Raw genomic sequence first — 23,924 nt, 5'->3', positions numbered from 1 at the left:
TGCTCAGTAGACCCAGAGCAAGGCCTGGCTCCCGGCTAGTGCACATCCTGGGAGATAACAGTGATGCTGCAGCACCGTGACCCTCCACCTACGGGAGACCAGAGGGAGCTCTGGGCTGCTGCCTGTCTCCTGGCCTGGCCCTGCTGCTGCAGGCAATGGAGAATGAACTAGTGGATGAAGATCTCTTTCTGCCTGCCTGTCTCTCTCCCTTTCAAACAAATGCACAGACCTTAAAAAGGCTCTGTTGTTGATCTGAAATTCAATGGAAACTGGGCACACTCAAGTTTCTGTGGCAGCCTGAAAATTCAAAATGGCGTTAGTTTTGTCAGGCCTTCTAAGTCTACATGAGTCTCAGGGTGAACAGAAAACCAAGTGTTCAGTGAGGGACACATGTGCGGGACCAGAATCCTGGAAAAACACCTGCTGTCTACTTTCAAGCTGGCTCCCGGAAACCAGGCTCACTGCTTGCTTCAGCTCCTCACTGCCCACAGAATGAAGCTTAGTCTGTAGCAGCACTCGCCTACTGGCTGGTTCGACATAATGAACACTCTGGCCAGTGGCCTGTGAAACACGCAGGACCACAAGGGCAAACAGCTTGCTTCTGCACATGCCCAGACAGTGTGGAGGTGTGACCACCAAAGTCCAGGGAGCTTCCCATTCCACAACCCCCATATGAGTGTCTGCCACGCTGCTCCCACAGGGGTTTGCACAACCGGCCCCTAAAACACCTGTTCTGGGCTCTTGGGTGTTGGTGGCATCCACCATGTTCCAGAATCTTCCCTCCCAGGCTCTCCCACATGCCAGATCAGAGTGAGTGGGCTTCTGCAGTAAACACCCTAAACACCCTTCCTGGTAACAGTAATTCCCCTGAAAAGCTATCAGAAATAAACAGAGACAAGGACCCGCGCCCTGGCCGTCCCTCTCAGGAGAGGCCCCTCAGGAAGCACCCGGGGGGAGCACACATGCACATGGCATAGCTTAACACCTGTCGAGCGCACACACATGCACACACATGACATAAAACACACATGCCACAGGCTATTACAGGAAGGCAGCAAGCCTGACTGACAACCCAACACTGAAACTAGTGAGGGCTAGAGGCCTTTAAGCCCAAGACACAGTGGTCAGCAATGAAGTGACAACTCCTACAGCCAACTCTGTGTCTTCCATTATCAGAAGACTTCAAGAGTCAGCTGAGCTTCCCAAACAGCCTGATGAATTAAGGAAGACAAAAGTCTGAGATGGTCCAAGCTTCTGATGCGGTCAGAAAGGACTTCCTTAGGTGCCATTGCGGCCAACCCTCTGACTGTACCAGCTGTGTGCGTGCGGCCAACCCTCTGACTGTACCAGCTGTGTGCATGCGGCCACCCTCTGACTACACCAGCTGTGTACGTGCGGCCACCCTCTGACTGTACCATACCAGCTGTGTGCGTGCGGCCACCCTCTGACTGTACCAGCTGTGTGCGTGTAGCCAACCCTCTGACTGTACCAGCTGTGTGCCATTACGGCCAACCCTCTGACTGTACCAGCTGTGTGCCTGCGGCCACCCTCTGTACCAGCTGTGTGCCATTACGGCCACCCTCTGACTGTACCAGCTGTGTGCGTGCGGCCACCCTCTGACTGTACCAGCTGTGTGCGTGCGGCCACCCTCTGACTGTACCATACCAGCTGTGTGCGTGCGGCCACCCTCTGACAGTACCAGCTGTGTGTGTGTGCGTGCGGCACCCTCTGACTGTACCAGCTGTGTGCCTGCTGCCAACCCTGACCATACCAGCTGTGTGCGTGTGGCCAACCCTCTGACTGTACCAGCTGTGTGCGTGCGGCCAACCCTCTGACTGTACCAGCTGTGTGCCTGCTGCCAACCCTGACCATACAAGCTGTGTGCGTGCGGCCACCCTCTGACTGTACCAGCTGTGTGAATGTGGCCAACCCTATGACTGTACCAGCTGTGTGCATGTGGCCAACCCTCTGAATGTACCAGCTGTGTGCGTGCGGCCAACCCTCTGAATGTACCAGCTGTGTGTGTGCAGCCACCCTCTGAATGTACCAGCTGTGTGCATGCGGCCACCCTCTGACTGCACCAGCTGTGTGTGTGTGCAGCCACCCTCTGAATGTACCAGCTGTGTGCCTGCTGCCAACCCTGACCATACCAGCTGTGTGCGTGCGGCACCCTCTGACTGTACCAGCTGTGTGCATGTGGCCAACCCTCTGACTGTACCAGCTGTGTGCGTGCGGCCACCCTCTGACTATACCAGCTGTGTGCATGTGGCCACCCTCTGACTGTACCAGCTGTGTGCGTGCGGCCACCCTCTGAATGTACCAGCTGTGTGCGTGCGGCCAACCCTCTGACTGTACCAGCTGTGTGCATGTGGCCAACCCTCTGAATGTACCAGCTGTGTGCCTGCAGCCACCCTCTGAATGTACCAGCTGTGTGCGTGCGGCCAACCCTGACCATACCAGCTGTGTGCGTGCGGCCACCCTCTGAATGTACCAGCTGTGTGTGTGCAGCCACCCTCTGAATGTACCAGCTGTGTGCGTGCGGCCAACCCTGACCATACCAGCTGTGTGCGTGCGGCCACCCTCTGACTGTACCAGCTGTGTGCCTGCTGCCAACCCTCTGGCTATACCAGCTGTGTGCGTGCGGCCACCCTCTGAATATACCAGCTGTGTGCATGTGGCCAACCCTCTGACTATACCAGCTGTGTGCATGCGGCCACCCTCTGACTGTACCAGCTGTTTGTGTGTGGCCAACCCTCTGTACCAGCTGTGTGCTTGCTGCCAACGCCGACCATACCAGCTGTGTGTGTGCGGCCAACCCTCTGAATGTACCAGCTGTGTGCAGGTTACACGCAATACAAGCCAGAATTCTTATCTACAATTCAGACTGTCTAAATGTAACCCTAAAGCAGGATAAAAATAAACCTTAAAGTGCAAAGGAATGGTTAATAGCCCTTGACATCCTGGGTACTCAGATCCACCACTGGAAATATCTGGGTGTTAGCTGTGACAGGTGTTTCTGGAAGAGCATGAGGGGATAAAAACAAATTTAGCAACTTGCAGCTGAGCCTCTGCCATCTGAAGCAAGGGCCAGGGCTTCAGGAGGCGGAAGGCACCAGCTAGCATCTGTCAGGACAGTGCGCAGGCTGGGGCCAGGCAGGAAGCAGAATGGGGCAGGCTTTGCAGAGGGTTCCTGGGTCTCCAGGGGCTGAAGCAAATCCCCAGAAGGACGTGAACTCTACATACTCCTTCGGGGACCTGAGGGCCTTCAGGCTTCTACCATAAGAAAACTTCCTGGCAGGTCAGACCTGCTGGGCCACCATCCGATGGGAGACAAGGCCTGCCACCCTTGGTGCGCCATGCACCACCCTCAGAGGGTCCTGGAAGAAGCACCTGGCATGGCCCCGGGGTCAGAGAGACAGGAGCAGGGAAAAAATGAGCTGAAAGTTGGGCAACACTTTTCCTTGGTTATTGCTAAAGGAGCTCTTTTCAAGTCCCTCACAAAGACAAACAGCAAACAGAGAATCAGAGTCCCTCCCCTCCGGATCCAGCCCGCGCCCGCCCTCCTGAAATGCACTCTCCCAGCAAGTTGTCCTGCTGATTTCCATCAGGAAGTGACCCTGAGTGATGGCTGGGAAATGACACAGGTGCCGTGAAGAGCAGTGAAATGTCCTCGCTGAGCCCCCCTGCTGCCTGCTCCTGCTGCCACGCTCCAGGACACAGAGGCAATGTCACTGTCACTGGGGCCAGAGACCGCATGCCGTGGGGCTGCCCCTGGACCCGCAGCCCAGAGGTGGCCAGCAGCAGCCAGGACTCAGGGTGCAAAGGGGAGGGACAGTCAGGGCAGCAGTCAGCCAGGCCCAAGGCCCCGGGGGAGCAGCTGGGACCTCTGCGACTCGGTTGCCACACATGTACCAGTGAAGGGTGTGCTGACAGAATGTGACAGTTCCCTGGCATTGCCACAGCCAGAGCCACGCCGACTGCTGCAACCACGGCTGTCCAGGCTGGGGCCGTACCTGTCACTTTGCAGCAATCCACAAAACTAGCTGGGGCTGACTAAGCAGAGAAGAGACAGACTTGAGGGTCTGGGGCGAGAGAGGGGACACAGGGCAGCTCACAGAATGGCAGCATAGCTGCAAAGCCTGGCCAAAGTAGAGAGCCACAAGTCACATGGGAAAATACGCCAGCCACCCGCCCCGCCCTGGGGCATAAAGGAAGCTGCCTCAGCCCTGAGCTGCTCTGCAGGTACCAGTTAGCACCCAGGGCCCTAGCACTTCTCAGAGTCTGTGGAAGCTCCACTATCCCCAATCCTGTCACCTTCAAAGTCACGCACCTGCCCCGTCCCAGAGCCACAGGAGTGCCGGAACGCAAGTCTGCTCTTAATTCCAGAATGGGAGAGGAGACAGACCACGTTGGAGCTCTCCCCAGAGGCAGGAGGTGAGGAGTGGCAGTCCTGCCCCAGGAGCACAGTGGCAGACACGTGACCCCTGCAGGCCAGGCAGCTCCGCCGTCTGCTGGCCACGCAGCCTTCTCCCAGGCAGCTGAGCCCACCACAAAAGTCTGCCTGCAGCCAAAAGGGAACAGGCTTGTGGAACACCAGACAAAAAGCCTGTTTTCTGAGAGGAAAATTTTTTTATATAGCCTTAAACAATTATGTAACTTGGGCTGAATAGTCAAGAGGTGATGATCAGAAAACCCCATCAATCAAATCTAATGTGTAGTAAAGTTTCACATTTTGAAACAGGGACTCCGGGCCACCTGGGATGCCACATCCCATATCCAAGGGCCTGGATACAAATCGCAGCTCCGCTCTCAACTCCAGCTTCCTGCTAATACACGACCTGGGTGCACCAGACAACAGCCCAAACAGCCTGATCTAGCCATGGCTGTTGAGGGCATTCAGAGAGTGAACCAGGACCCAGTGTGGTAGCCTAGTGGTTGAAGTCCTCACCTTGCGTACACCAGGATCCTGTGTGTGTCCCGGTTCTAATCTCAGCTGCTCCACTTCCCGACAGCTCCCTGCTTGTGGCCTGGGAAGGCAGTAGAGGACGGCTCAAAGCCTTGGGATCCTGCACCTGCGTGGGAAGACCCGGGGCGGGTCCTGGCTGCTGGCCCCTAGCTCCTGGCTTCAGATAGGCTCAGCTCTGGCCACTGAGGCCATTTGGGGAGTGAACCAGCAAAGAGATCTTCCTATCTCTCCTCTCTGTAAATCTTTCCAATAAAAAAAATTAACCTAAAAAAAAAAAAACAGTGAACTAGCAGATGGAAGACTTTTGTCTCTCTCTGTTTCTGTCTGTGTTCTGAATAAATAAAACAAGGTCCATTTTCTTGTCAACTGAGTTACAATGACTATGAAGATTTTGTAACTGGATAACCAATTCAAGGAAACAGACACTGTGGCCAAGTCTACCAGGAAAGGTAGCAACTTGAAGGGCTGGGGGTGGCCCTGAAGGTGACAGGGCACCTTCCGGGGTGCTGCCCAAGTAGGACCTGGAGGACAGTGAGTGGCAGCCTAGGTGACCCAGCTGAGGTACTTGATGGAAGACAAGTTTCTGCCTATGCCCACCACCTGCACCACGCATCAGACACCAGCACTTCGCTCGCCACAGCACCTCGTGCCCAACCCGCTTCATTTCTGGGGCCCTGGGCATAGGCCCAGCACCACCAGGGACGACCTGGCCACTGGACACAAGAGACAGAACCTGTTACCAGAACCAGGCTCTCTCCTTGCTCCAGACAGGGCCTGCCGGTGCTCACATCGCCACAGTCCTCCCAGCAACCTGGCTGCAGGAACCAGGCAGGCTCGACTCCTGCTGGCATTTGGCGTGCCAATCACAGGTTTGTTGAATTATTTATTAGTGAAATTAGGAGAGGGATCTTTGATCTGCTGGTGCATTCTGCAAATGCCTTACACACCAGGGCTGGGCCAGAAAGTGACAAGAACTCCACCAACTCTCCAGGGACACGGGGAACCAACGTAGTTGGACCATCACCTCAAGCCTCCAGATGCCCTGGCAGGAAGCTGATACAGCAAGCGTGTGTCCCAAGCTTCAGCTCACCTGGGGGCGCCACAGCTCCCACCGCCCCAGTCTTCCGGATCAGCCCCTCTTCTCAACATCCCCCGAGGGGCTCACACTCGGGCCCCTCCCTCTCGCGCTTCACCACCACGCGGTAACCTAGGATCAGGGCTCTGATGCGGCGTGTGCTTCCAGCCTTCACACCGAGTTCTCATGCAGCCTCGCGGGTCCAAGTGACAGCAATGCCAGCGGGCCCCTTTGCAGACAGCACTACGCCGACCTTACTGACAGGCACAAATGAGAAAGTGCAGACGGCTATGCTGCTGCCCGGCACAGGTGCACCTGCTGAGGGACAGGCGCCCACAGCGGCCAAGGGCCTGGCTCTGCGGTGCCAAGGCTCTGCTCTGGTTTCTCTGACTGGCACTGTGCCCCCCCTGCCTACGCTGCATGAACACAGCTGTCTGCTTGGATCTACTCCTTTCTCCCAGGTTTTTCTCATGAGCGCTTCATGCAGCACACGGTGCCCAACGTTCTCCAAGCTCGTCCACAGTGACGTGTCTCCAGGCGGGCTCTCCCTTGGAAGCTCCTTCCACCACATTTCGACTTGGATTGGGTAGAGTTCAGGTTTCTACTTCCTCACTTTTTTTTAATACAATGAAACATTCATTTTTTTATTAGACTGTATTTAAAAGACCAGGTGATCAGAGACACATGTGGGCTTTCTTCAGGGGTGGAATGGGTCAGATGGGAAAGGTAAGACACAGAGACATGTTTCCGCCTTCCATTCTGTGTGCACTGGAAGAGAAGCCACGTCTCCGTCATGCCAGACGACATATGAGCCTGGGAAGGGAAGCGGTTTCAGGAGTGGGAATTGAGCAGGGCAGGGGAAGTGTAGCTTCCAGCTAGTGACACTTAGCCTGCCACCTACTTACCCCATTTCATTTTCTCATCAGAGGTAACTGACCCTTAAGCTAAGGGTTACTGAAGGGTACAGAGTCATCACATCTCCTCTAGCTACTTCCTGTTGGTTAGGGGTCTAGGGCCTGCCTACCTTGGGTTGGGAACACTCCTTCTATCTCATCCAATGGATCTCTCCCACAAATTTCCAGTGCCAATGGCTATGTTCCCTTCCTCTTCATCTTCACTAGCTTCTTTGCACAGGAGTCAGCAAGATAGGTGGCTGAATCATACAACGTGTGCACAGAGGCAATACCGGCACAACAGCTCCTTACACACCCTGCCCAGGTAGGTGCAGTAGGTCAGGAAGCATGGAGCCTGGTGCGGTGGCCCAGAAGCTAAAGTCCTCACCTAGAATGCACCAGGATCCCATATGGGTGCTGATTCTAATCCCGCAGCCCCACTTCCCAACCAGCTCCCTGCTTGTGGCTTGGGAAAGCAGCTGAGGATGGCCCAAAGCCTGGGAACCTTGCACCCACGCGGGAGACTCAGAAGTTGTTCCTGGCTCCTGGCTTTGGATCGGCACAGCTCTGGCCATTACAGTCACTTTGGGAAAGAATCATTGTACAGAAGATCTTCCTCTGTCTCTCCCTCTCTTTACATATCTGCCTTTCCAACAAAAATAAATATTTAAAAAAAAAAGAATTGGAGACTACGAATAATACCAGATGCTAAAAACCGCAGCTGGCACTTCCCTAAACCCAGCCTCAGGGCAAGCAACGCCAGTAGGTGCAGCAGCAGCGCAGGCAGCCAGGATATCGGTAGCACTCTGAGCAGGCTGGGAGGCGATTTCTGCACCTGCCACACTCACCCCAGCAGCTCAAGGACTTGGAAGAAAACCCATGACTGTGGACAGCCGTGGGTACCTGGGAGCCCCTGTACTGGCCGTGAAGCACAACTCCTGGATGGGGTCAGCATCTCCCACTTCACCTCAACAAGCGAGTGCGACTGAAACGGGAAGAACCTTCCTCAGACCCAGCAAAGTCACCATAAAGATTACCAAGCCACACAACTGATCAGATGCTGGGTTTCTGACGAAAATTCAAAGCATCCAACACACACGTGCTTCAATGAGCAACCGCTGAAGGGGCAAGCCCAGAAACTCTCAGAATAGAGACAGAAGACATGAAACAGACAGACAAGACTAAAGACAACTGAAGAAACACGGTACAAGGAGACCCTCAAAGGGCAGGTTCAACCGCAGGATGGAGACAAGAGCAATGCGAAACACCCAGGACACAGAGAGAAGACACACTGTAAACAACTGAACCAGGAGATCTGGGCGCCTTGGGACGTGGCACACGACGGGCACTCATGGCACAGTCCGGGAGGGCGGAGAAGGAGCTGAAAACCTCTCAAAGATGACTGGAAACATCCCAACGTTTGCTGCAAGAGCCTCCAGACAACAGTCGGAGAGAAAATCCCAAATAGGATGAGCCGGAAGAATCCCACTCCAAGACACCACAGACTTCCAAAAGCCAACGAGGACCTCAAGTGAGCGGCAGCAGCGGGAAGCGGCATGGCACATTCCCAAAGCTCAAAAGAGAACAGTCGGCTGTGAACTTTATATTCAGTGAAAATATCCTTGAGAATGAAGAGGAAATAGGCCCAGCAGAGGACCGACCGCAGGCATTCCACACGTTCCCAAGCAAAACAGAGTGACAATACAAGACAGTTTGGGACTTCAGAGAGCGCGAGCAGTGAGCTGGCCGATGTCGGAGTCCACACAAAGAACCACCATCACAGCCAGCGGGGAGCACCCCGAGAGCCTGGAAAGACTAGGTTCAAACCCTGCCAGAGCAGGTGCTGGTGGGAACCACGCGCAGATCCAGTACCCAGAGCAGACCCCGAGAGAATCAAAGCTCTCCCTTGCACAACACTACACCAAAACAGGAAGCTTACAACGCCCGGGCAACCCTGCAGAAGCAAGGAAACAGAAACAAGGACAGCAATAGAAGCTTCTGTAAGCCTTACAAATCCTGGCCGGATCGCAAACAGTCCATACCGACTGAAAGACAGGGTTGGCAGGGTGAATAAACATACACATAACCATGTAATAGCTACAAAACCCACACCTCCAGTGCCCACAGGGCTGCCTTCCAACGGCCAGCACCTGACCACAACCCCCAGAGCACAGGCCCCAATGAACAGGTGGCAAAATCCAAGCGGGCAAGGGGTAGAAGGGGCACTTTGTGGGTCCAGCTCCAGCTTGCACATGGGACTCCTTGCAGGGGAAGACTCTGGGCTCAGGGAAGGCCCCCCAGATAACACAGGGAGTGGTATCCATGCTGCAGCTCCTACCCGCCTGCTCAGACCTCCACAGCCCACAGGAGGAGCTGCAGCAGAGCCAAGTCAGGAAACCCTGCTTCAGCTGGGGCCGAAGAGTCAGGCAAACAGGCTTAAGTCACTGCAAAGACGGGGACAGATGCGATCCTGTAAAGGTCTTCCTTCTTCAAAAAACCCTTCTTCTCTCTGTCTCTCTGCCTCTCTATCTCTCCACCTCTCTGTACATCTGACTTTCCAATAAAAACAAATAAAAAAATCTTTAAAAGGGGGTGGGTGCCTGGCACGGTGGCCTAATGGCTAAACTCCTCACCTTACACAAACCAGGATCCCACATGGGCACCAGTTCTAATCCCGGCAGTCCCTCTGCCTGTCTAGCTCCCTGCTTGTGGCCTGGGAAAGCAGTGGAGGATGGCCCAAAGCCTTGGGACCCTGCACCTGCGTGGGAGACCTGGAGGAAGCTCCCAGCTCCTGGCATCGGATTGGCTCAGATCTGGCCTTTGCATCCACTTGGGGAGTGAATCAGCGGATGGAAGATCTTCCTCTCTGTCTCTGCTCCTCTCTGCATATCTGACTTTTCAACATAAATAATCTTTTTCTTTAAATCTTGTTAGCAAAAGCAGAAACATGAGTAAATGTGTAGAGGCTGTTTGAAAATTGTTATTTATCATTTCCATTTTATCTGAAAGGTGGAGAGACAGCAAGAGACCAACGCCTTCCATCTGCCGGTCACTCAGACACAAGAGGTGGGCATCTGTCAGGCCCAACCAGGATGCAGCCCACACCGCACAGCTGCAGGAAGCTGGGCTGGAGGAAAGGAGCCAGCCCCCAACTCTCGGCAAGTGCCCCAGGCAACAGCCTGACCATGCTCCAAACACCCAGCCCTGAAGGTGTTTAAAATCTTGATAACCTGAAAAGAATAATTTATCTGGACTTAACTATAAAACTACATTTACCTGGAACACAAAAATCTTTAGAGTACAATGACAGTTGTCTATGACATCTCCCATTGGCACACAAATATTTTTAGACTATTTGTATCACTTTAACTGGTAAATCGTTAGGAGTCTTTCCTCCCTTCGTTTTTTCCCCCCAAATAAACAAATCAGCCTGATTTTCCATACCTTATGAGAAATAATCATGTTTTTTATGGAAACTTGATTCTGAAAAATTATCTGCAAGCCCCTGAGCAAATCTATTTCCCAAACCTCCATTTCCTTGTCTGTGAGGACGGCCTGCTCTTTCGTCAGACACACTATCACATTCGGGCAGTGCACACCGCTGGGTTCTGCTCAGCCCTGCATGCAGGAGCATCCCCCGCCTGGCACAGCCAGGAGACAAACACAGAGCTGCAGGGCACCAACGACTGACTGCCCCTGGCTGGGCTGTCACCCACAGGACCCCATGGGGAGACTTCACACACAGGCACAGAAACCCAAGCTGCCACCTCCTGCAGCTGTCAGCTGGACCAGGCCTGCTGTACTGTCACGCGGTCTGATAAATAAGACTGCCAAGGGAGTTTATTTATTGATTCTTCTTTTAAAATCAGATAGAAATTCTTAAATTCTTAAATCATTCTTCAATTTTTCGCAGCTTCATCTATCTCGTGTGAAAGCACTGTTGGTCTCCAAGGGCAACGCCCCAACGTCCCAGGTGCGTGAACACGGTGCACTCGGCACAGTTCAGCACTCTGAGACTCTGCAAACGATCTCTCTGCACTCCCAGGAACTGCATGAATGAGTCGCTGCCAGCGTGGGCGCAAGGATGACCACTACCCCATCCCACAGGGCACAGCTCCTACCAGGAACAAGCTTCTGTCCTCTTTCCTCACTTAGCTCTGCAGAGACTGAGCCCCTGAGCCCTGCCTCTCCTCCGGGGACAGGCACAGGACAGGCAGGCTGTGACCCTGCAGACACAGACTACAAAGTCAGCAGACACAGGGTCCCCACGCAGTAATGCTGGGCCCTCCAGCCTTTGGGGAGCAGGCAGCCAAGGCACTGACGGGCAGCAGGGCGCCCAGTGACCTTCAGTCCCCCCAGAACCACAGACTCGCCACAAAAGCGCACAGCTTCCCGCTCAGACCCCAGCAGCACACACCCTGGTCACACTTCAGCTGCTGTCAATCAGCCACCATTCCAAACCAAAAGTGACGCATGCACTCGCAAATTCATTTTCAGGTGAAATAACACCTTTTTTTTTAAACATAACCCGTGTCTTCCTACACCTTCCTATACGGGGTTCCTCTCCAGCATGACTGGCATGCAAACCTGATACTGCTACTTTAGACAGAACTGTAATCCACGGGGCGGCTGCCTGCCGGGAAGGGGTGGGGCGTGGAAGAAGCTGCCAGGACCTGTGTTTCCGCATGGTCCCGGCCGAGTGTGAATCTTTAAGCAGGTAGATGATCCCCTTTCACAAAACACACGTTTGACAACAAAAGTGACCTCCCAGGCACCCTTCCAACCAGTGTGCCCAGGAGAGTTCCACGAGCACAACTGACGCTGAGCCACCTCGGCAGTGGACGGGGTGGACAGTCAGCACAGCAGTCAGGCTGCCACCCAGGATGCCCACACCTCCCGTCTGAGGCCTCAGTTCCCCTCCCGTCCTGCTGACATGCCCTACAGGCCAGAGGAGGGGCCTCTAACGCCTGCATCCTTGCCGCTCAACACGGCACCCCAGGCTCCCAGCTTCAGCCAGACCCAAGGGGCAGCTGAAGGAACCAGTGGATGCAAATTCTGTCTCTGTCTTTGAAATGAGTTAAATAAATTAGAATATAGAGAACTCCTCCCTCAAGCCCAGATTGATTTAAGACCTGCTCACCTTTTCAACAGGCACTGGGATCAGTACGTTTTGGGCTTGGGCTAGGCACAGAGGCACACAACACCTTCCCTGACAGGCTGCAACCCATTCAGGCTCTGGGGTGAGCAGTCCCCACGGCCCATCACTGTGGCACCCTGAAGAACATGCCCGCAGCTAGCACTGTCCGTTGCCTGTTACTGTCATGCGGGTACCTGCACTTAACGGGGGCTCAGCCCAGCACTGCTCAGCAACACACAAGTGGGAAGTCTGCAGGGGACACACTACACTCAAGATTCGCTTCCTGATGGGAAGGAAACTCGTGGGGGATGGAGCACCCCACCAGCGACACTTGCCACAGCCTGTGAGGCTGAGCAGTGACCTGGAGCAGCCAGGGGACACTCAGCCACTGGGAGGCCAGCCAGCACCTGTGGCTCCACTAGGGGCAGAGCTTGCGTGAGGACTCCCCACCCCGACCCATCAGGCAACCCTTTCCCCCCCACACAGCCTTGGGAACAGGAAGGGGGACCAAGACATGAGCTAGACCCCGGAAAAATAGGGGACAGCCAGAAACAGGACAACCTGGAGGAAGAGCCTGAAGTCCAGAGCCAGGCAATGAGAATGACACAAACAAGCCCTCAGGCAGCTCGGGCTGCAGAGGGATGCTGCTTGAGGAGGGCAGGGGCAGGGCAGGGGCAGGGACAGGGCAGGGGCAGGGCAGGGCAGGGCTGGGGCAGGGGCAGGGGCAGGGCAGGGCTGGGACAGGGCAGGGGCAGGGCAGGGGCAGGGCAGGGGCAGGGCCGATGGACAATCCCCAGGCAGTTCCCCAGGCAGCCCATCCACTGCTCAAGGTCACAGAGAATCAAAGTTCCCATTCGTCTAAAAATACAGCTTGTCACACTGAAGGGGCTAAACTTGCTTCTGGCTGGGGAGATTGTGGATACTGCCAGCCCTGGGGTCCGTGAGCAGGGGCCCCGGCCACCCCCAAGCAGCCCTGGAGTCCGTGAGCGGGGGCCCCGGCCACCCCCGAGCAGCCCTGGGGTCCGTGAGCGGGGGCCCCGGCCACCCCCGAGCAGCCCTGAGCTTCCTGAAGAAGGACTGGTGCCTGGCAGCTGTTATTTCACTGCCCGCAGCCTGCCGGCTCTCCCTTGCCAAGGCACAGCCGTGCTCTGCGTCTCCCTGACATTTGACTGTCTTCTGCCGAGAGCTCACACAGTGCCTCATCTGTCAGCCCTCGCTGCGCCTCCACGCTGCTCCCCACCGCAGCACTCACCAATCCTTCCAAAGGCCTCAGTGAGACCTCCCCAGCCCTGGGAAGGGCACTGCCACTCTCTGTCACTTCACAGCCCTTGCCTCTTTCTTCAAAGACCATCCTGACATGGTGAGCTGTCAGATGAGTCCCAGGACAGGTGACCTAGAATTCTGCTACACGTTCCTGGGGCTCGCCTGGTGCCCACCAGCCTCAGGTGGCCTCTCACTCTGGCCCACCATGCTCCCGGGGCCCGCCTGGTGCCCACCAGCCTCAGAAGGCCCACCACGCTCCCGGGGGCCCACCTGGTGCCCACCAGCCTCAGAAGGCCCACCAAGCTCCTGGGGGCCTGCCTGGTGCCCACCAGCCTTAGAAGGCCCACCACGCTCCCGGGGGCCCGCCTGGTGCCCACCAGCAGTCACCTTGGTAGGGTCATACAGGTTCAGCGGACAGAGCAGCTTGCACAGTCTCACGAGCAGAGTCCAGTTCCACGAGCCAGCTGCCTTCTGGGCTTTCTTTAGCAACTGCTATCACCATCACCAGTGCTGACAAGGAAGCTTTCAAAATTCCCTTGTAATTCCCCCGGAAGAATACCACGAGGTAGCACAGAAGCTACCAACTGGCACTGGGGCCAGAGGAGAGGCCACTGCTCCACTGTCACTGCCTGGCTGCTCCACTTCTCATCCAGCTCCTACCAAGGCCCATGGGAAAACAGCGGGTGATGTGCCACGTACTCAGGTCCCTGCCATCCATACGGGAGCCAGGAAGGAGTCCTTGGATCCTGGTTTTGGTCTGGCCCAGCACCAGCTGAGGCAGACATTTGGGGAGTGAAGAAGCGATGGAAGGTGTCTTTCTCTCCCACACTTGCAGCTGCCCCCATCTGTCACTCTGCCTTTCAAACAAGTAAGTACACAGATACACAGATACAAAACCAGACAGGAGCAGGCCAGGCCCCTGTGCCACCAGTCTCCACGAAAGCCACACTGCCAGCCCCCTGCCGGCTCCAAACAGCGTGACAGCAAGCACATAAGGTGCCTCAGCAGAGGATGCAGTGTCTGCTGCCCAGTCGGAAACACAGGGCACACGTGTGCCAGCCCAGGGCCTGCGTGGCCGCCCAGGCGGATGGGGCTGCAGAATCCAGGGCAGGCAGTGACAGGTGAGCTGGGAGGACCTCACCGAGGTTCAGGCCGCTGTGGAAACACAAAAATCAGACCCCATGGCTGCTGAGCATTCAACTGTGCCCCAGCTGCACAGTTGGGAGCCCTGGTGCCCAGCAGCCTGGAGGTGCCCACGCCTGCAGATAGGGCCTTGGAAGGAGCACCCGACGCCAGTCGAGGCTCAGACTGACCTGCTCAGGAGCCCTCGAGACCAGGCACATGCAGAGGCACAGCCCTGCAAGCACCTGGTGAGGAGACATCCGGCCAAGTGGCAGACAAGGAGTCGCCGAGGGACTGACCCCAAGGCTGCCGGCCGGGCCGCCTCCCAAGCTAAGGACGCTGTGCAGGCAGAGCATGGCCAGGAAGCAGCAGCCTTACTGGAAAAATTAACTCAGATCGGGTTCACATAAGCACCCCCTCGTGGATACAACCTGGAGGAGGGCCTGAGAACACACTGCACTGAAGAACACCACACGCGAGCGTGCAGGGGTGCAGGGCGCTCTGGGGAGCAGGTCTTACTTAACGTCTTCATTAGTGATCTGCAAGGAGCAGTAAACATGCACTAATTAAATGTCCAGATGATACCAAGCGTGGAGGTGCTGCCCAGAGTCGACGAGGACAGGGAAACGACGCATGTGGGAGCCTCACAGCCGCACCGGATGCAAACTCCGACAGAGCCCCCGCCCGCAGGATGACTGCATGGGAGAACTGCGGTCTCCCTGTCCCAGTGCCCTCCTGCGCAAGCCCTCCCTCCACAGCCCGCCTGCACCGACACACGACCAGACGGGGCTCCCTGGCAATCAGGACACTCCTGCACACTCTCCAAGTCACAAGTCAGGACACTGCGCTCTCAAGCCCACTAGCCCGACTGGGCTGGAGCACCTGTGTGCCCAAATGCCCCGAGGTCACCTGTGACTGCCAGTCAGCCAGGGCATGCTGGGCTCTGTGCCCAACAACCCCTCCCACCAACACGGGGAACGGTGAGGGAGACCCTCACAATGACGCGTCCTGCCAGCGGCCTGGGGCGGCACGACCGTCCCCAGCTCTTCACAGGGAGCTGCAGGTGCCGGCTGCTCTCGGAGCCCGAGTTCGCAGGCTGCTTTAGTCCACTGCAATGTCCTGTTGTTTGTAACAGTGCAGAGAGAACATCGCTCTGCAAGATCTTCGCCTGCACGTGGCGACCCGAGGACAAACTCGCACGGCTGCCGATGAGCTCACAGCACGGGTCCATCCTGACAATGCCCAGAGCACACCACGCAGAGGGTCAGAAATGCACACAGCACGCTCACCTCCTGGCACCACAGCTGGCAGCACAATGCGTGCTCCCAACAGCCCAGCTCTGTGGGAGACCATGAGGGCACGCTGCCTGTCGCCAGACCAGGTCACCATTCAAGGCACAGGCCCGCGGCCTGGCTGAGGCCCAGACCCACAGGTAAGCCACCACAAGTAGGGGCCCTCACGTTCTCGTTGTTCTGATAGTAATGGGGCCACCTCACTGTCCATTTAAAAAGCCCAGGTAGGCATTCATCAGCTATCCACGTGTACCTATAAGATCATTGTGCTGTTTATTCCAGCATGCACACATGCACAAGTGTGTGTGTGTGTTTGTGTGCACACACGTACATACTTAAGAGTTCTCTCATACCCCACTAACCAGGCGCAGTTCCATAGGTCATGATAAGCAAATGGAACGGAAATGGTGCTGTGTATGACAAATAGCAACTCCCAGGTTCCTGAAGAAGGGCATGCCTCCCCCACTGGACCCAAGGCCCTTTTCCTGAGCTCCTTGAGCTCAGTCTTTGCACAAGCACCTTCCTCACCAGCAGGGGGTGCACCTGGTTGGGCCCTCTGCCCATCTTCTGCCCCGGGAGTCCTTCCTGTACCTGCTGACCCCTCAACTACCACATGTGGTCTCTCAGGCCCTCAGTCCCACTGCCCCAGACGGTGCAGTCCCCCTGGCACGGAGGGAAGGAAGTGGCTGCAAAGAGCACACTCAGGGGAAAAAAAGCCGACTGTAGGGTGCTGAACGGCAGGACCCTTCACAAGGCAGACACTGACACACGAGCACAGGACGGAGGCCTGGCCAACACACACAGGAAGGGCCTGCCGGCCCAGCAGCAGAGTCAAGGAGAGGCCTGAAGCCAGCAGGTGGCAAGTGAGCCTACGCAGATGAATCCAGATCCACTCCTGCCTCAGCTTATGCAGCAGCAAAGCTGAACACACACAAGGACCCCCATGTGTAAAAACAGCATGTACGTGTCAGTCTGCAAGCCATGCTGGCCCCTAGAAGGCCAAGGTTCTGCACAGTAAGGTGGACCTGCAGCTGCAGGCTTCCCGGGAGGCGCCTGACCTGGACCAGTGACTGCTGCTGCAGACTGCCTGGCAGGGGAGAGGGACAATGACAACTTCCCAGGGCACAGAGCCAGGCAGGACGCAAGGCGGGCGCCTGTGTCTCTGCTGGCTGCTGAGCAGAAGGGCTCTGGGCATCTGCTCTGGCAGAGCAGGCAGAGTAGGCAGCGGGCACACTCCCCGTCCTGGGCTGCTGGAGCTGAGCCGTGAACACTGCACCAGAGGAGCACAACAGTGGGCAGCACTGCCTTCCAGGTGCTGGCCGGAAGGCCCCGACTCAGAATCAGTGGGTTAGGGTCCTTGGAAGGAAGCAATCAACTCAAGCTTGGAAACAATCAGGAATGCTTACACAACCCAGGTAAAGGCACTCATTCTCCAGCACTGCCACTCGCCTGCGACACAGCAACTCCCGCGCGCTCCCTTTCAGCACCTCCAGGGGCTGTGAGCAGTGCCAAGGGCATTCCAGCAAGACACAGAACCTCAGCCCGCAACCACTGGGAGCCACCTGCTGCCTGCAGCTGGGGCGCCCGGAAGAAAGCCCACGGAACACATGACCCTGGACTCGGGATTGAAGGCACAGGCTGCGCCTGGTGCTCCCACGAGCCACCAACAGTGCAGGCAGGAGCTGCTCTAGCGGAGCCTCGGACATGTGAGCAGCTCTAGGCCTGGGGACTCCCAGGAAAGCCTAGAGACCCGTTCACAGTGAGGCAGAGAAGCCAGCAGGCAACACAGACCCGAGGAGGCACGACACTAGGCAGGACTGTCTCCATAGCACGGGGAGGCAGGACACTGGACAACACTGTCCCCTCAGCGCGGGGAAACAGGACACTGGACAGCACAGGGAGGCAAGACTGTCCCCCAGCATGCAGAGGCAGAGCTGGTGTGTCACAAAAGCAGTCCTGGGCTCAGGTGTTCCCTGAGAGCAGAGACAGTGCAGGGGAGAGGTCCCAAAGCACACCTGGTAACTAGCATTCTACAGGGGCAGGAGATGCCGGGAAAAGACGCCGAGTGCTAGGCGCCCACCACTGCGCTGACCCCAGAAGAGTCCGAGGTCACAACCTGCAGCCAGCAGGCCGCGTGTGCAGGACGCAGGAGGGGCTGGAGGATGTGCGTGGAGAGCGCAGGGGGTGCACCCACAGCCACCCCCGCAGCAGGCCAAGCTACAAGATGTGTGAGAGCTCCATTTCGTCAGACTCCCAGCTCGAACTATAGGGTCAGAGTGGGCTCCCACTGGCAGGACACAGGCTGCAGGCCAGCTCCACCACGCACACAGCTCTCCTGCACAAGCCTGCACAAGGACGGGAGGGTGACTGGGAGAAGGACAAGCTCTGGGGGCCCAGCTCCGAATGGCACCGCCAACTCCCAGCAGGGTGCACCGAGCTGGTGCCTGGTGGCCTCTGTTCACCTGTCTGAGCAGAATGAGCACGCACGCCGTCAGCACTAGGACACACGATGCGCCCACGGCAGAGGCTGCCAGGCAGAGGGACTGCGGCCCTGCTGTAACAGCCGTGGGCTGCAGGGCAGGCACAGGGCTGAGCACGGGCTTGGACAGAGTCTCATGACCGCTGAGGCTCTCAGGGGCCCCGGCTGAGCACCACACCTGGGAGGGACACTCGGCACTCGGCTCCCAGCACCAGCCGCCCTGGGGCCCAGCTTCTCACGCACCGAATACAGCCGGGTGGTGCTGCTGCACAGCATGTTGACAAAGCCCAGAGCACTTGGGAGAAAAATTAAACACCAACTCACTTTGAGGTAACCCAGCGGGAGGCCCAAAAGGTCATTTTCATAGGTGGAATCTTCTGGTTTTCTTTGACTAGAGAAGGCTAAACATCCCCTTTAAGAGGGGATGGTGTGGGGGGCACTGGCATAGAGCAGGCTGAAGTGCCGCCAGCGGCAGGTGGCTTAGCCAGCGATGGGACAAAATGCAGCACCGCTAGCCTCTCAGGAAACTTCTCCAAAGCAAGCCAGGGCTGCAGGAGAGGAGCCACGCTGAGGGACCCCACGAAGGCTCACCCGTGGCGACTCTGCCCAGGGGTCTCCCAGACCGAAGAGGAGAGGAAATGCCGGGAAGCCTGCGGAGGAGACACAGGCTGGGAGTGCCTGGGGAGGCTCAGGGGACACAACATGCAAGCCAAAGCTAAAGAAGAGGTAAAAGCATTTCAGAAAAAATGTTTTGCCTAGGGGCCCGGCGGCGTGGCCTAGCGGCTAAAGTCCTCGCCTTGAAAGCCCCGGGATCCCATATGGGCGCCGGTTCTAATCCCAGCAGCTCCACTTCCCATCCAGCTCCCTGCTTGTGGCCTGGGAAAGCAGTTGGGGACGGCCCAATGCATTGGGACACTGCACCCGTGTGGGAGACCCAGAAGAGGTTCCAGGTTCCCAGCTTCGGATCGGCGCAGATCGGCGCACATCGGCCCGTTGCGGCTCACTTGGGGAGTGAATCATCGGACGGAAGATCTTCCTCTCTGTCTCTCCTCCTCTCTGTATATCTGGCTGTAATAAAAATGAATAAATCTTTAAAAAAAAAATGTTTTGCCTAGAGGATAAAGGAGTGACGTGCAAAGACAGTGCGAAGACACAGACCAAAGGAGGTTCAAAACCACGGGCCCAAAGTCACGTGGCTCTCTGCGTTCAGCATGGACACACAGGAGACACTGCTCTCCAGAGCCAGCCCTTAGGAAGAAGGTTCTTGCTGCCCCAGTGCCAGGAGGATTCAGGAAGAGGCAGTCCACTGGGACTAACCCGAACATCCAGGTGTCCAAGGCTGAGCAGCCAATCACAGGTGGCTAGAAGCTACTCGGCCGCCTCATCGCCACCTGCCACATGCACACGGCACGGGGTTGGCACAGGCTGAGACAGCCACCCTACACACGCACAGAGGCCACGAGAACGAGGCATATCCTCACCTTCCTTCCTCCCTTGTAGGACCTCAGCCCGACACTCACCTGACCCCGGGAGCCACAGTTCCCACCGTCAGGGTTACAACAGCTCCTGCAAATACCTACGCCCGACACATAGCACCTTCTCTGTGACTCTTCCTCTCCAAGCACTGAGCCAAGCTCACAGGACACTTGGCAGGCGCACACAGAGGTCCCAGACACTTACTTTTGCTGTAGCAGGTCGCCAGCACTCCCTTGTCTGCGGGGCTGGCACTGATGTGCCAGATCTCACCCACTTGGTGGAGGAGGACGTTCTTGTTGATGATGTTATTTTCATCGTCAAAGTCTATGATGTGGATCTACAGACACAAGAGAAGGGCCTGTCAGGATCTCCTTGCTGAAACGTCACAGCTGCAAAGAGCACCAGACAGGTTCTGCGGCAGACACAGGCTGGTGAACACCCGACAGCGCACACCTCCAGACACAAGGCAGAGTGTTAGCAGAGCCGCCAGCTGTGCAGTGCCACCCTCCGGTCCTGCCCCCCACGTGGCTCCGGGGTGAGGCCCCTGCCGGGGCCAACTGGGCAGGGCTCTCGAGTCAGCAAGAACTGCCCCTGCCCTGCTGTTCAGTGGAGGGAAAAGGAAGAGGCCTGGCTGTGGGAGTGCTGGAGTGACCTGCTTGGCTAGTGCAGTGGGCAGACGCAGCCCTACAGCGATGCAGGTGGGAAGGAGGGAGGTTTTCCACACATTTTTAGCTTCTCTTTTAAACGAGTCTGATAGCTGCCAGCAGGTGCCAACACACAGCACTGCTTGTCACGGTGCCAAGCTCAGGTCACTCAACAGAAGTTGAGGGACATCATTGCTATACTTTTCTGGGTAACTGGAGAGGAACTAAGATGATTTTCATATTCAGTCTCTCACTGGCATTCGAGCCCATGGGGAAACATAATTCTTTAAAAGTAGGTGTATTCTTAGCAAACAGTCTCGGACCTGCAGAGTCTAGCCTGGCATGCCAGGATACCGATGACCGCAGGGGATGCCCGCGTCTGGGACGCGCTTCCAACCACCCGCCGCGCCTGCCTGCACTCCTGAACATCTCACAAACTGCATATTACAAAAGACAAACAAGGCATGGGCTGCAAAAGCGCCAACTTAATGGCTCTTCTGATTTCATTTCCACCAATTTCTTTAAACTTTGAGTATTTTTTTTAAAGATTTATTCATTTTATTACAGCCAGATATACACAGAGGAGGAGAGATAGAGAGGAAGATCTTCCGTCCGATGATTCACTCCCCAAGTGAGCCGCAACGGGCTGATGCGCGCCGATCCAAAGCCGGGAACCAGGAACCTCTTCCGGGTCTCCCACACGGGTGCAGTGTCCCAATGCATTGGGCCGTCCCCAACTGCTTTCCCAGGCCACAAGCAGGGAGGTGGATGGGAAGTGGAGCTGCCAGGATTAGAACCGGCGCCCATATGGGATCCCGGGGCTTTCAAGGCGAGGACTTTAGCCGCTAGGCCACGCCGCCGGGCCCTAAACTTTGAGTATTTTTAAACATTTATTTATTTTTATTGGAAAGGTAGGTCAGATTTATGCAGAGGAGAGACAGCGGGAAGGATCTTCCATCCACTGGTTCATTCCCCAGATGGCCGCAACGGACGGAGCTGGACCAACCCGAAGCCTGGAGGTTGTTGCAGGTCTTCAACATGGGTGCAGGGCCCCAAGGCTCTTGGCCATCCTCTAGCACTTTCTCAGGCCATAAGCAGGAAGCTAGATGGAAACTAGAGCATCTGGGACACAAACTGGTGCCCATATGGGGTCCCAGCGCTGGGAAGGTAAGGATCTAGCCATTGAGCCCCCGTGCCGGGCCCTCACCAAATGTTTGAATCTACCCTCATATCCATACACTGTAGAAGCCTCCAACGCCATGGGAAATGCCCATCAGACATGCTTGAAGAGAGCTACAGGAATGCACTGACTACTCTGCTGTTTACAATCTGTGTGTATGCCGGGCTGCCAGGGACAGGGAGGCCCACAGGTGTCTCTGAGGTTTCCTGCTGGGTTGTTGGCATCACCTACACCAGGCGCCCTTCTAAAGGGCATCTGCACGGGAGCCAACAGCACCTCCAGGCACCTGCCTCAACTGCATCGTACTTCATCTGCACAGCCCACTCTCACACGGGGACGCACGGGAGGACATTCCCCTGCCCCCTGCAGGGGTGGCTCTGGACTTTGAGGGCTCAGCTGCGAGAGTTCTCATCCCGGCATCGTCCTTACGAGGCCGAGCTGCATGAGGTGCAGCCACCACTTCCATGTGTAGCAGGAAGAACCCTCGAGTGAGACGAGCCAGCTGGGGCAGCACCCGGGCCAACACATGTGTGCCCACCCTCCTGGCGGGGCGAGGCTCCCCCTCTCTCAGCTCACAGCTGTCTGCGGTCTGCCAGCGGGTGGCAGGTTGCTCCTCCATGACAGCCACCTGAGAAGCAGAGTGGCAGCTCCTCCGTGCTAAGTGGGGGCTGCCAGTGCTCGTCCTCCTGCCCACACACAGAAATCCTGACCCGGGCACGTCACCACTGACACATCTGCCGACTGGGAATCACCGAGCACCTCACAGGCGGCTGCAGGTTCTTGAGAAAAGCACCTGGGCAAAGCACCCAGGTGCTGCAGCCCACAACCAAACCAAGGCAGGCATAAGCAGCTCGCGGCAGAGCTCTCCAGGCTGGCCCAAAGAACACGCCCAGCGCCCACCAGCGGCAGACAGGATCAGTGCCAGCACCACGCACAGCGAGACCCAGCTCCTCCAGTGCCGAAGCACCTGGGCCAGCTGCAGGAGCTGATGGAGCTCCAGGCTCCTGCCTTCATCCCGGCCTAAGCCCAGCCGTGGCAGCCACTGGGGAGTGAATGCATAGATGAACATCTGTCTCCCTTTCTCTCCATCACTCGGCCTTTCCAGTACAATAAAATACAGCTTTAAAAAAGCCAACAGAATGGGTAATAAACTGTGGCACATTCACCAAATGAAACGCTCGCAATGATGAAACACAAAGTGCCAATTCACAGGCCCCACGGCATGAGGCAGTCAGACTCGGGTCAGCAGACACTGAGACGAGCTTCACAGGAAGTTGTGAAATGGCCCAAGGGACGCGGGGTAAGGGCATGCGCAGAGAGGCACCGGACTCAGACCTGGAGAGAGCAGTACTGCTGGGGGCTGGGAGGGGAGTGTGCAGGGCTGCAAGTGTGTGGGAGACAGCGGTCCTGCTGGGGGCTGGGAGGGGAGTGTGCAGGGCTGCAAGTGTGTGGGAGACAGCGGTCCTGCTGGGGGCTGGGAGTGTGTGTGTGTTAGTGTGGGAAAGAAGCCTAGGAGAGCACTGAGCTGGACCCTAGACGTAAGCACTTAGTGTAACTCACAATTCACAAACAGAAATCCATACAATGTAAGCAGCCAACAGCTGGGGGAGATTCAGCTTTTGTTACAATCAAGGAAATTAAAACCTTAAATAAGAATGCTGTCGGGCCCGGCGGCGTAGCCCAGTGGCTAAAGTCCTCGCCTTGAAAGCCCCGGGATCCCATATGGGCGCCGGTTCTAATCCCGGCAGCTCCACTTCCCATCCAGCTCCCTGCCTGTGGCCTGGGAAAGCAGTTGGGGATGGCCCAATGCATTGGGACCCTGCACCCGCGTGGAGACCTGGAAGAGGTTCCTGGTTCCCGGCTTCGGATCGGCGCGCATCGGCCCGTTGCAGCTCACTTGGGGAGTGAATCATCGGACGGAAGATCTTCCTCTCTGTCTCTCCTCATCTCTGTATATCTGGCTGTAATAAAAATGAATAAATCTTTAAAAAAAAAAATAAGAAGCTGTCAATGAGCCTTTCCTTGATGAAGCAGTCCCCACCAGTGCCAGGAAGCTGCAGTTAAAATGGCCCACACTGTACTCTGTGTACTTCTTCCAGGAGGTGTATTCGAACGTATCAGAGCCATGCAAACGTAGAAACAGCAATAATCTGATTTCTTGAAATCTGTCCACAATAAACAGAAAAGTAAGATTATGGAATATTGAACAGTTTCAACATTATGATCGAGGGCAATCACAAACACCATAAATGTTAGGAGAATATTCCAGTATTGCACTTTGAACACAGCCTATAACACGGCTGGAGTTACAGAGGCCATCACACACAGGAAAAGACAGAAGCGACACAGGGCCAGAACAGACTCCACTGCAAACAGTGCCCTGCTCCACCATCAACA

General features: G+C 56.4%; 1 protein-coding gene across 1 annotated transcript in view; it reads right to left on the bottom strand.

The window, feature by feature from the left end:
* EIPR1 (EARP complex and GARP complex interacting protein 1) overlaps positions 1–23,924 on the bottom strand; it is a 92,167-nt gene that overhangs the window by 58,311 nt on the left and 9,932 nt on the right. Inside the window, exon 3 of the mRNA XM_004582578.2 lies at positions 19,908–20,040. Coding sequence (XP_004582635.2) covers positions 19,908–20,040 — 133 coding nt within the window. The remainder of the gene's footprint in view (positions 1–19,907; positions 20,041–23,924) is intronic.

The sequence above is a fragment of the Ochotona princeps genome, chromosome 8 (genome assembly GCF_030435755.1).
Source record: "Ochotona princeps isolate mOchPri1 chromosome 8, mOchPri1.hap1, whole genome shotgun sequence".
In the NCBI taxonomy this organism is placed as follows: Eukaryota; Metazoa; Chordata; class Mammalia; order Lagomorpha; family Ochotonidae; genus Ochotona; species Ochotona princeps.
Note: the sequence above shows the minus strand (reverse complement) of the source record. Positions and strands in the feature narration are given on the sequence as shown.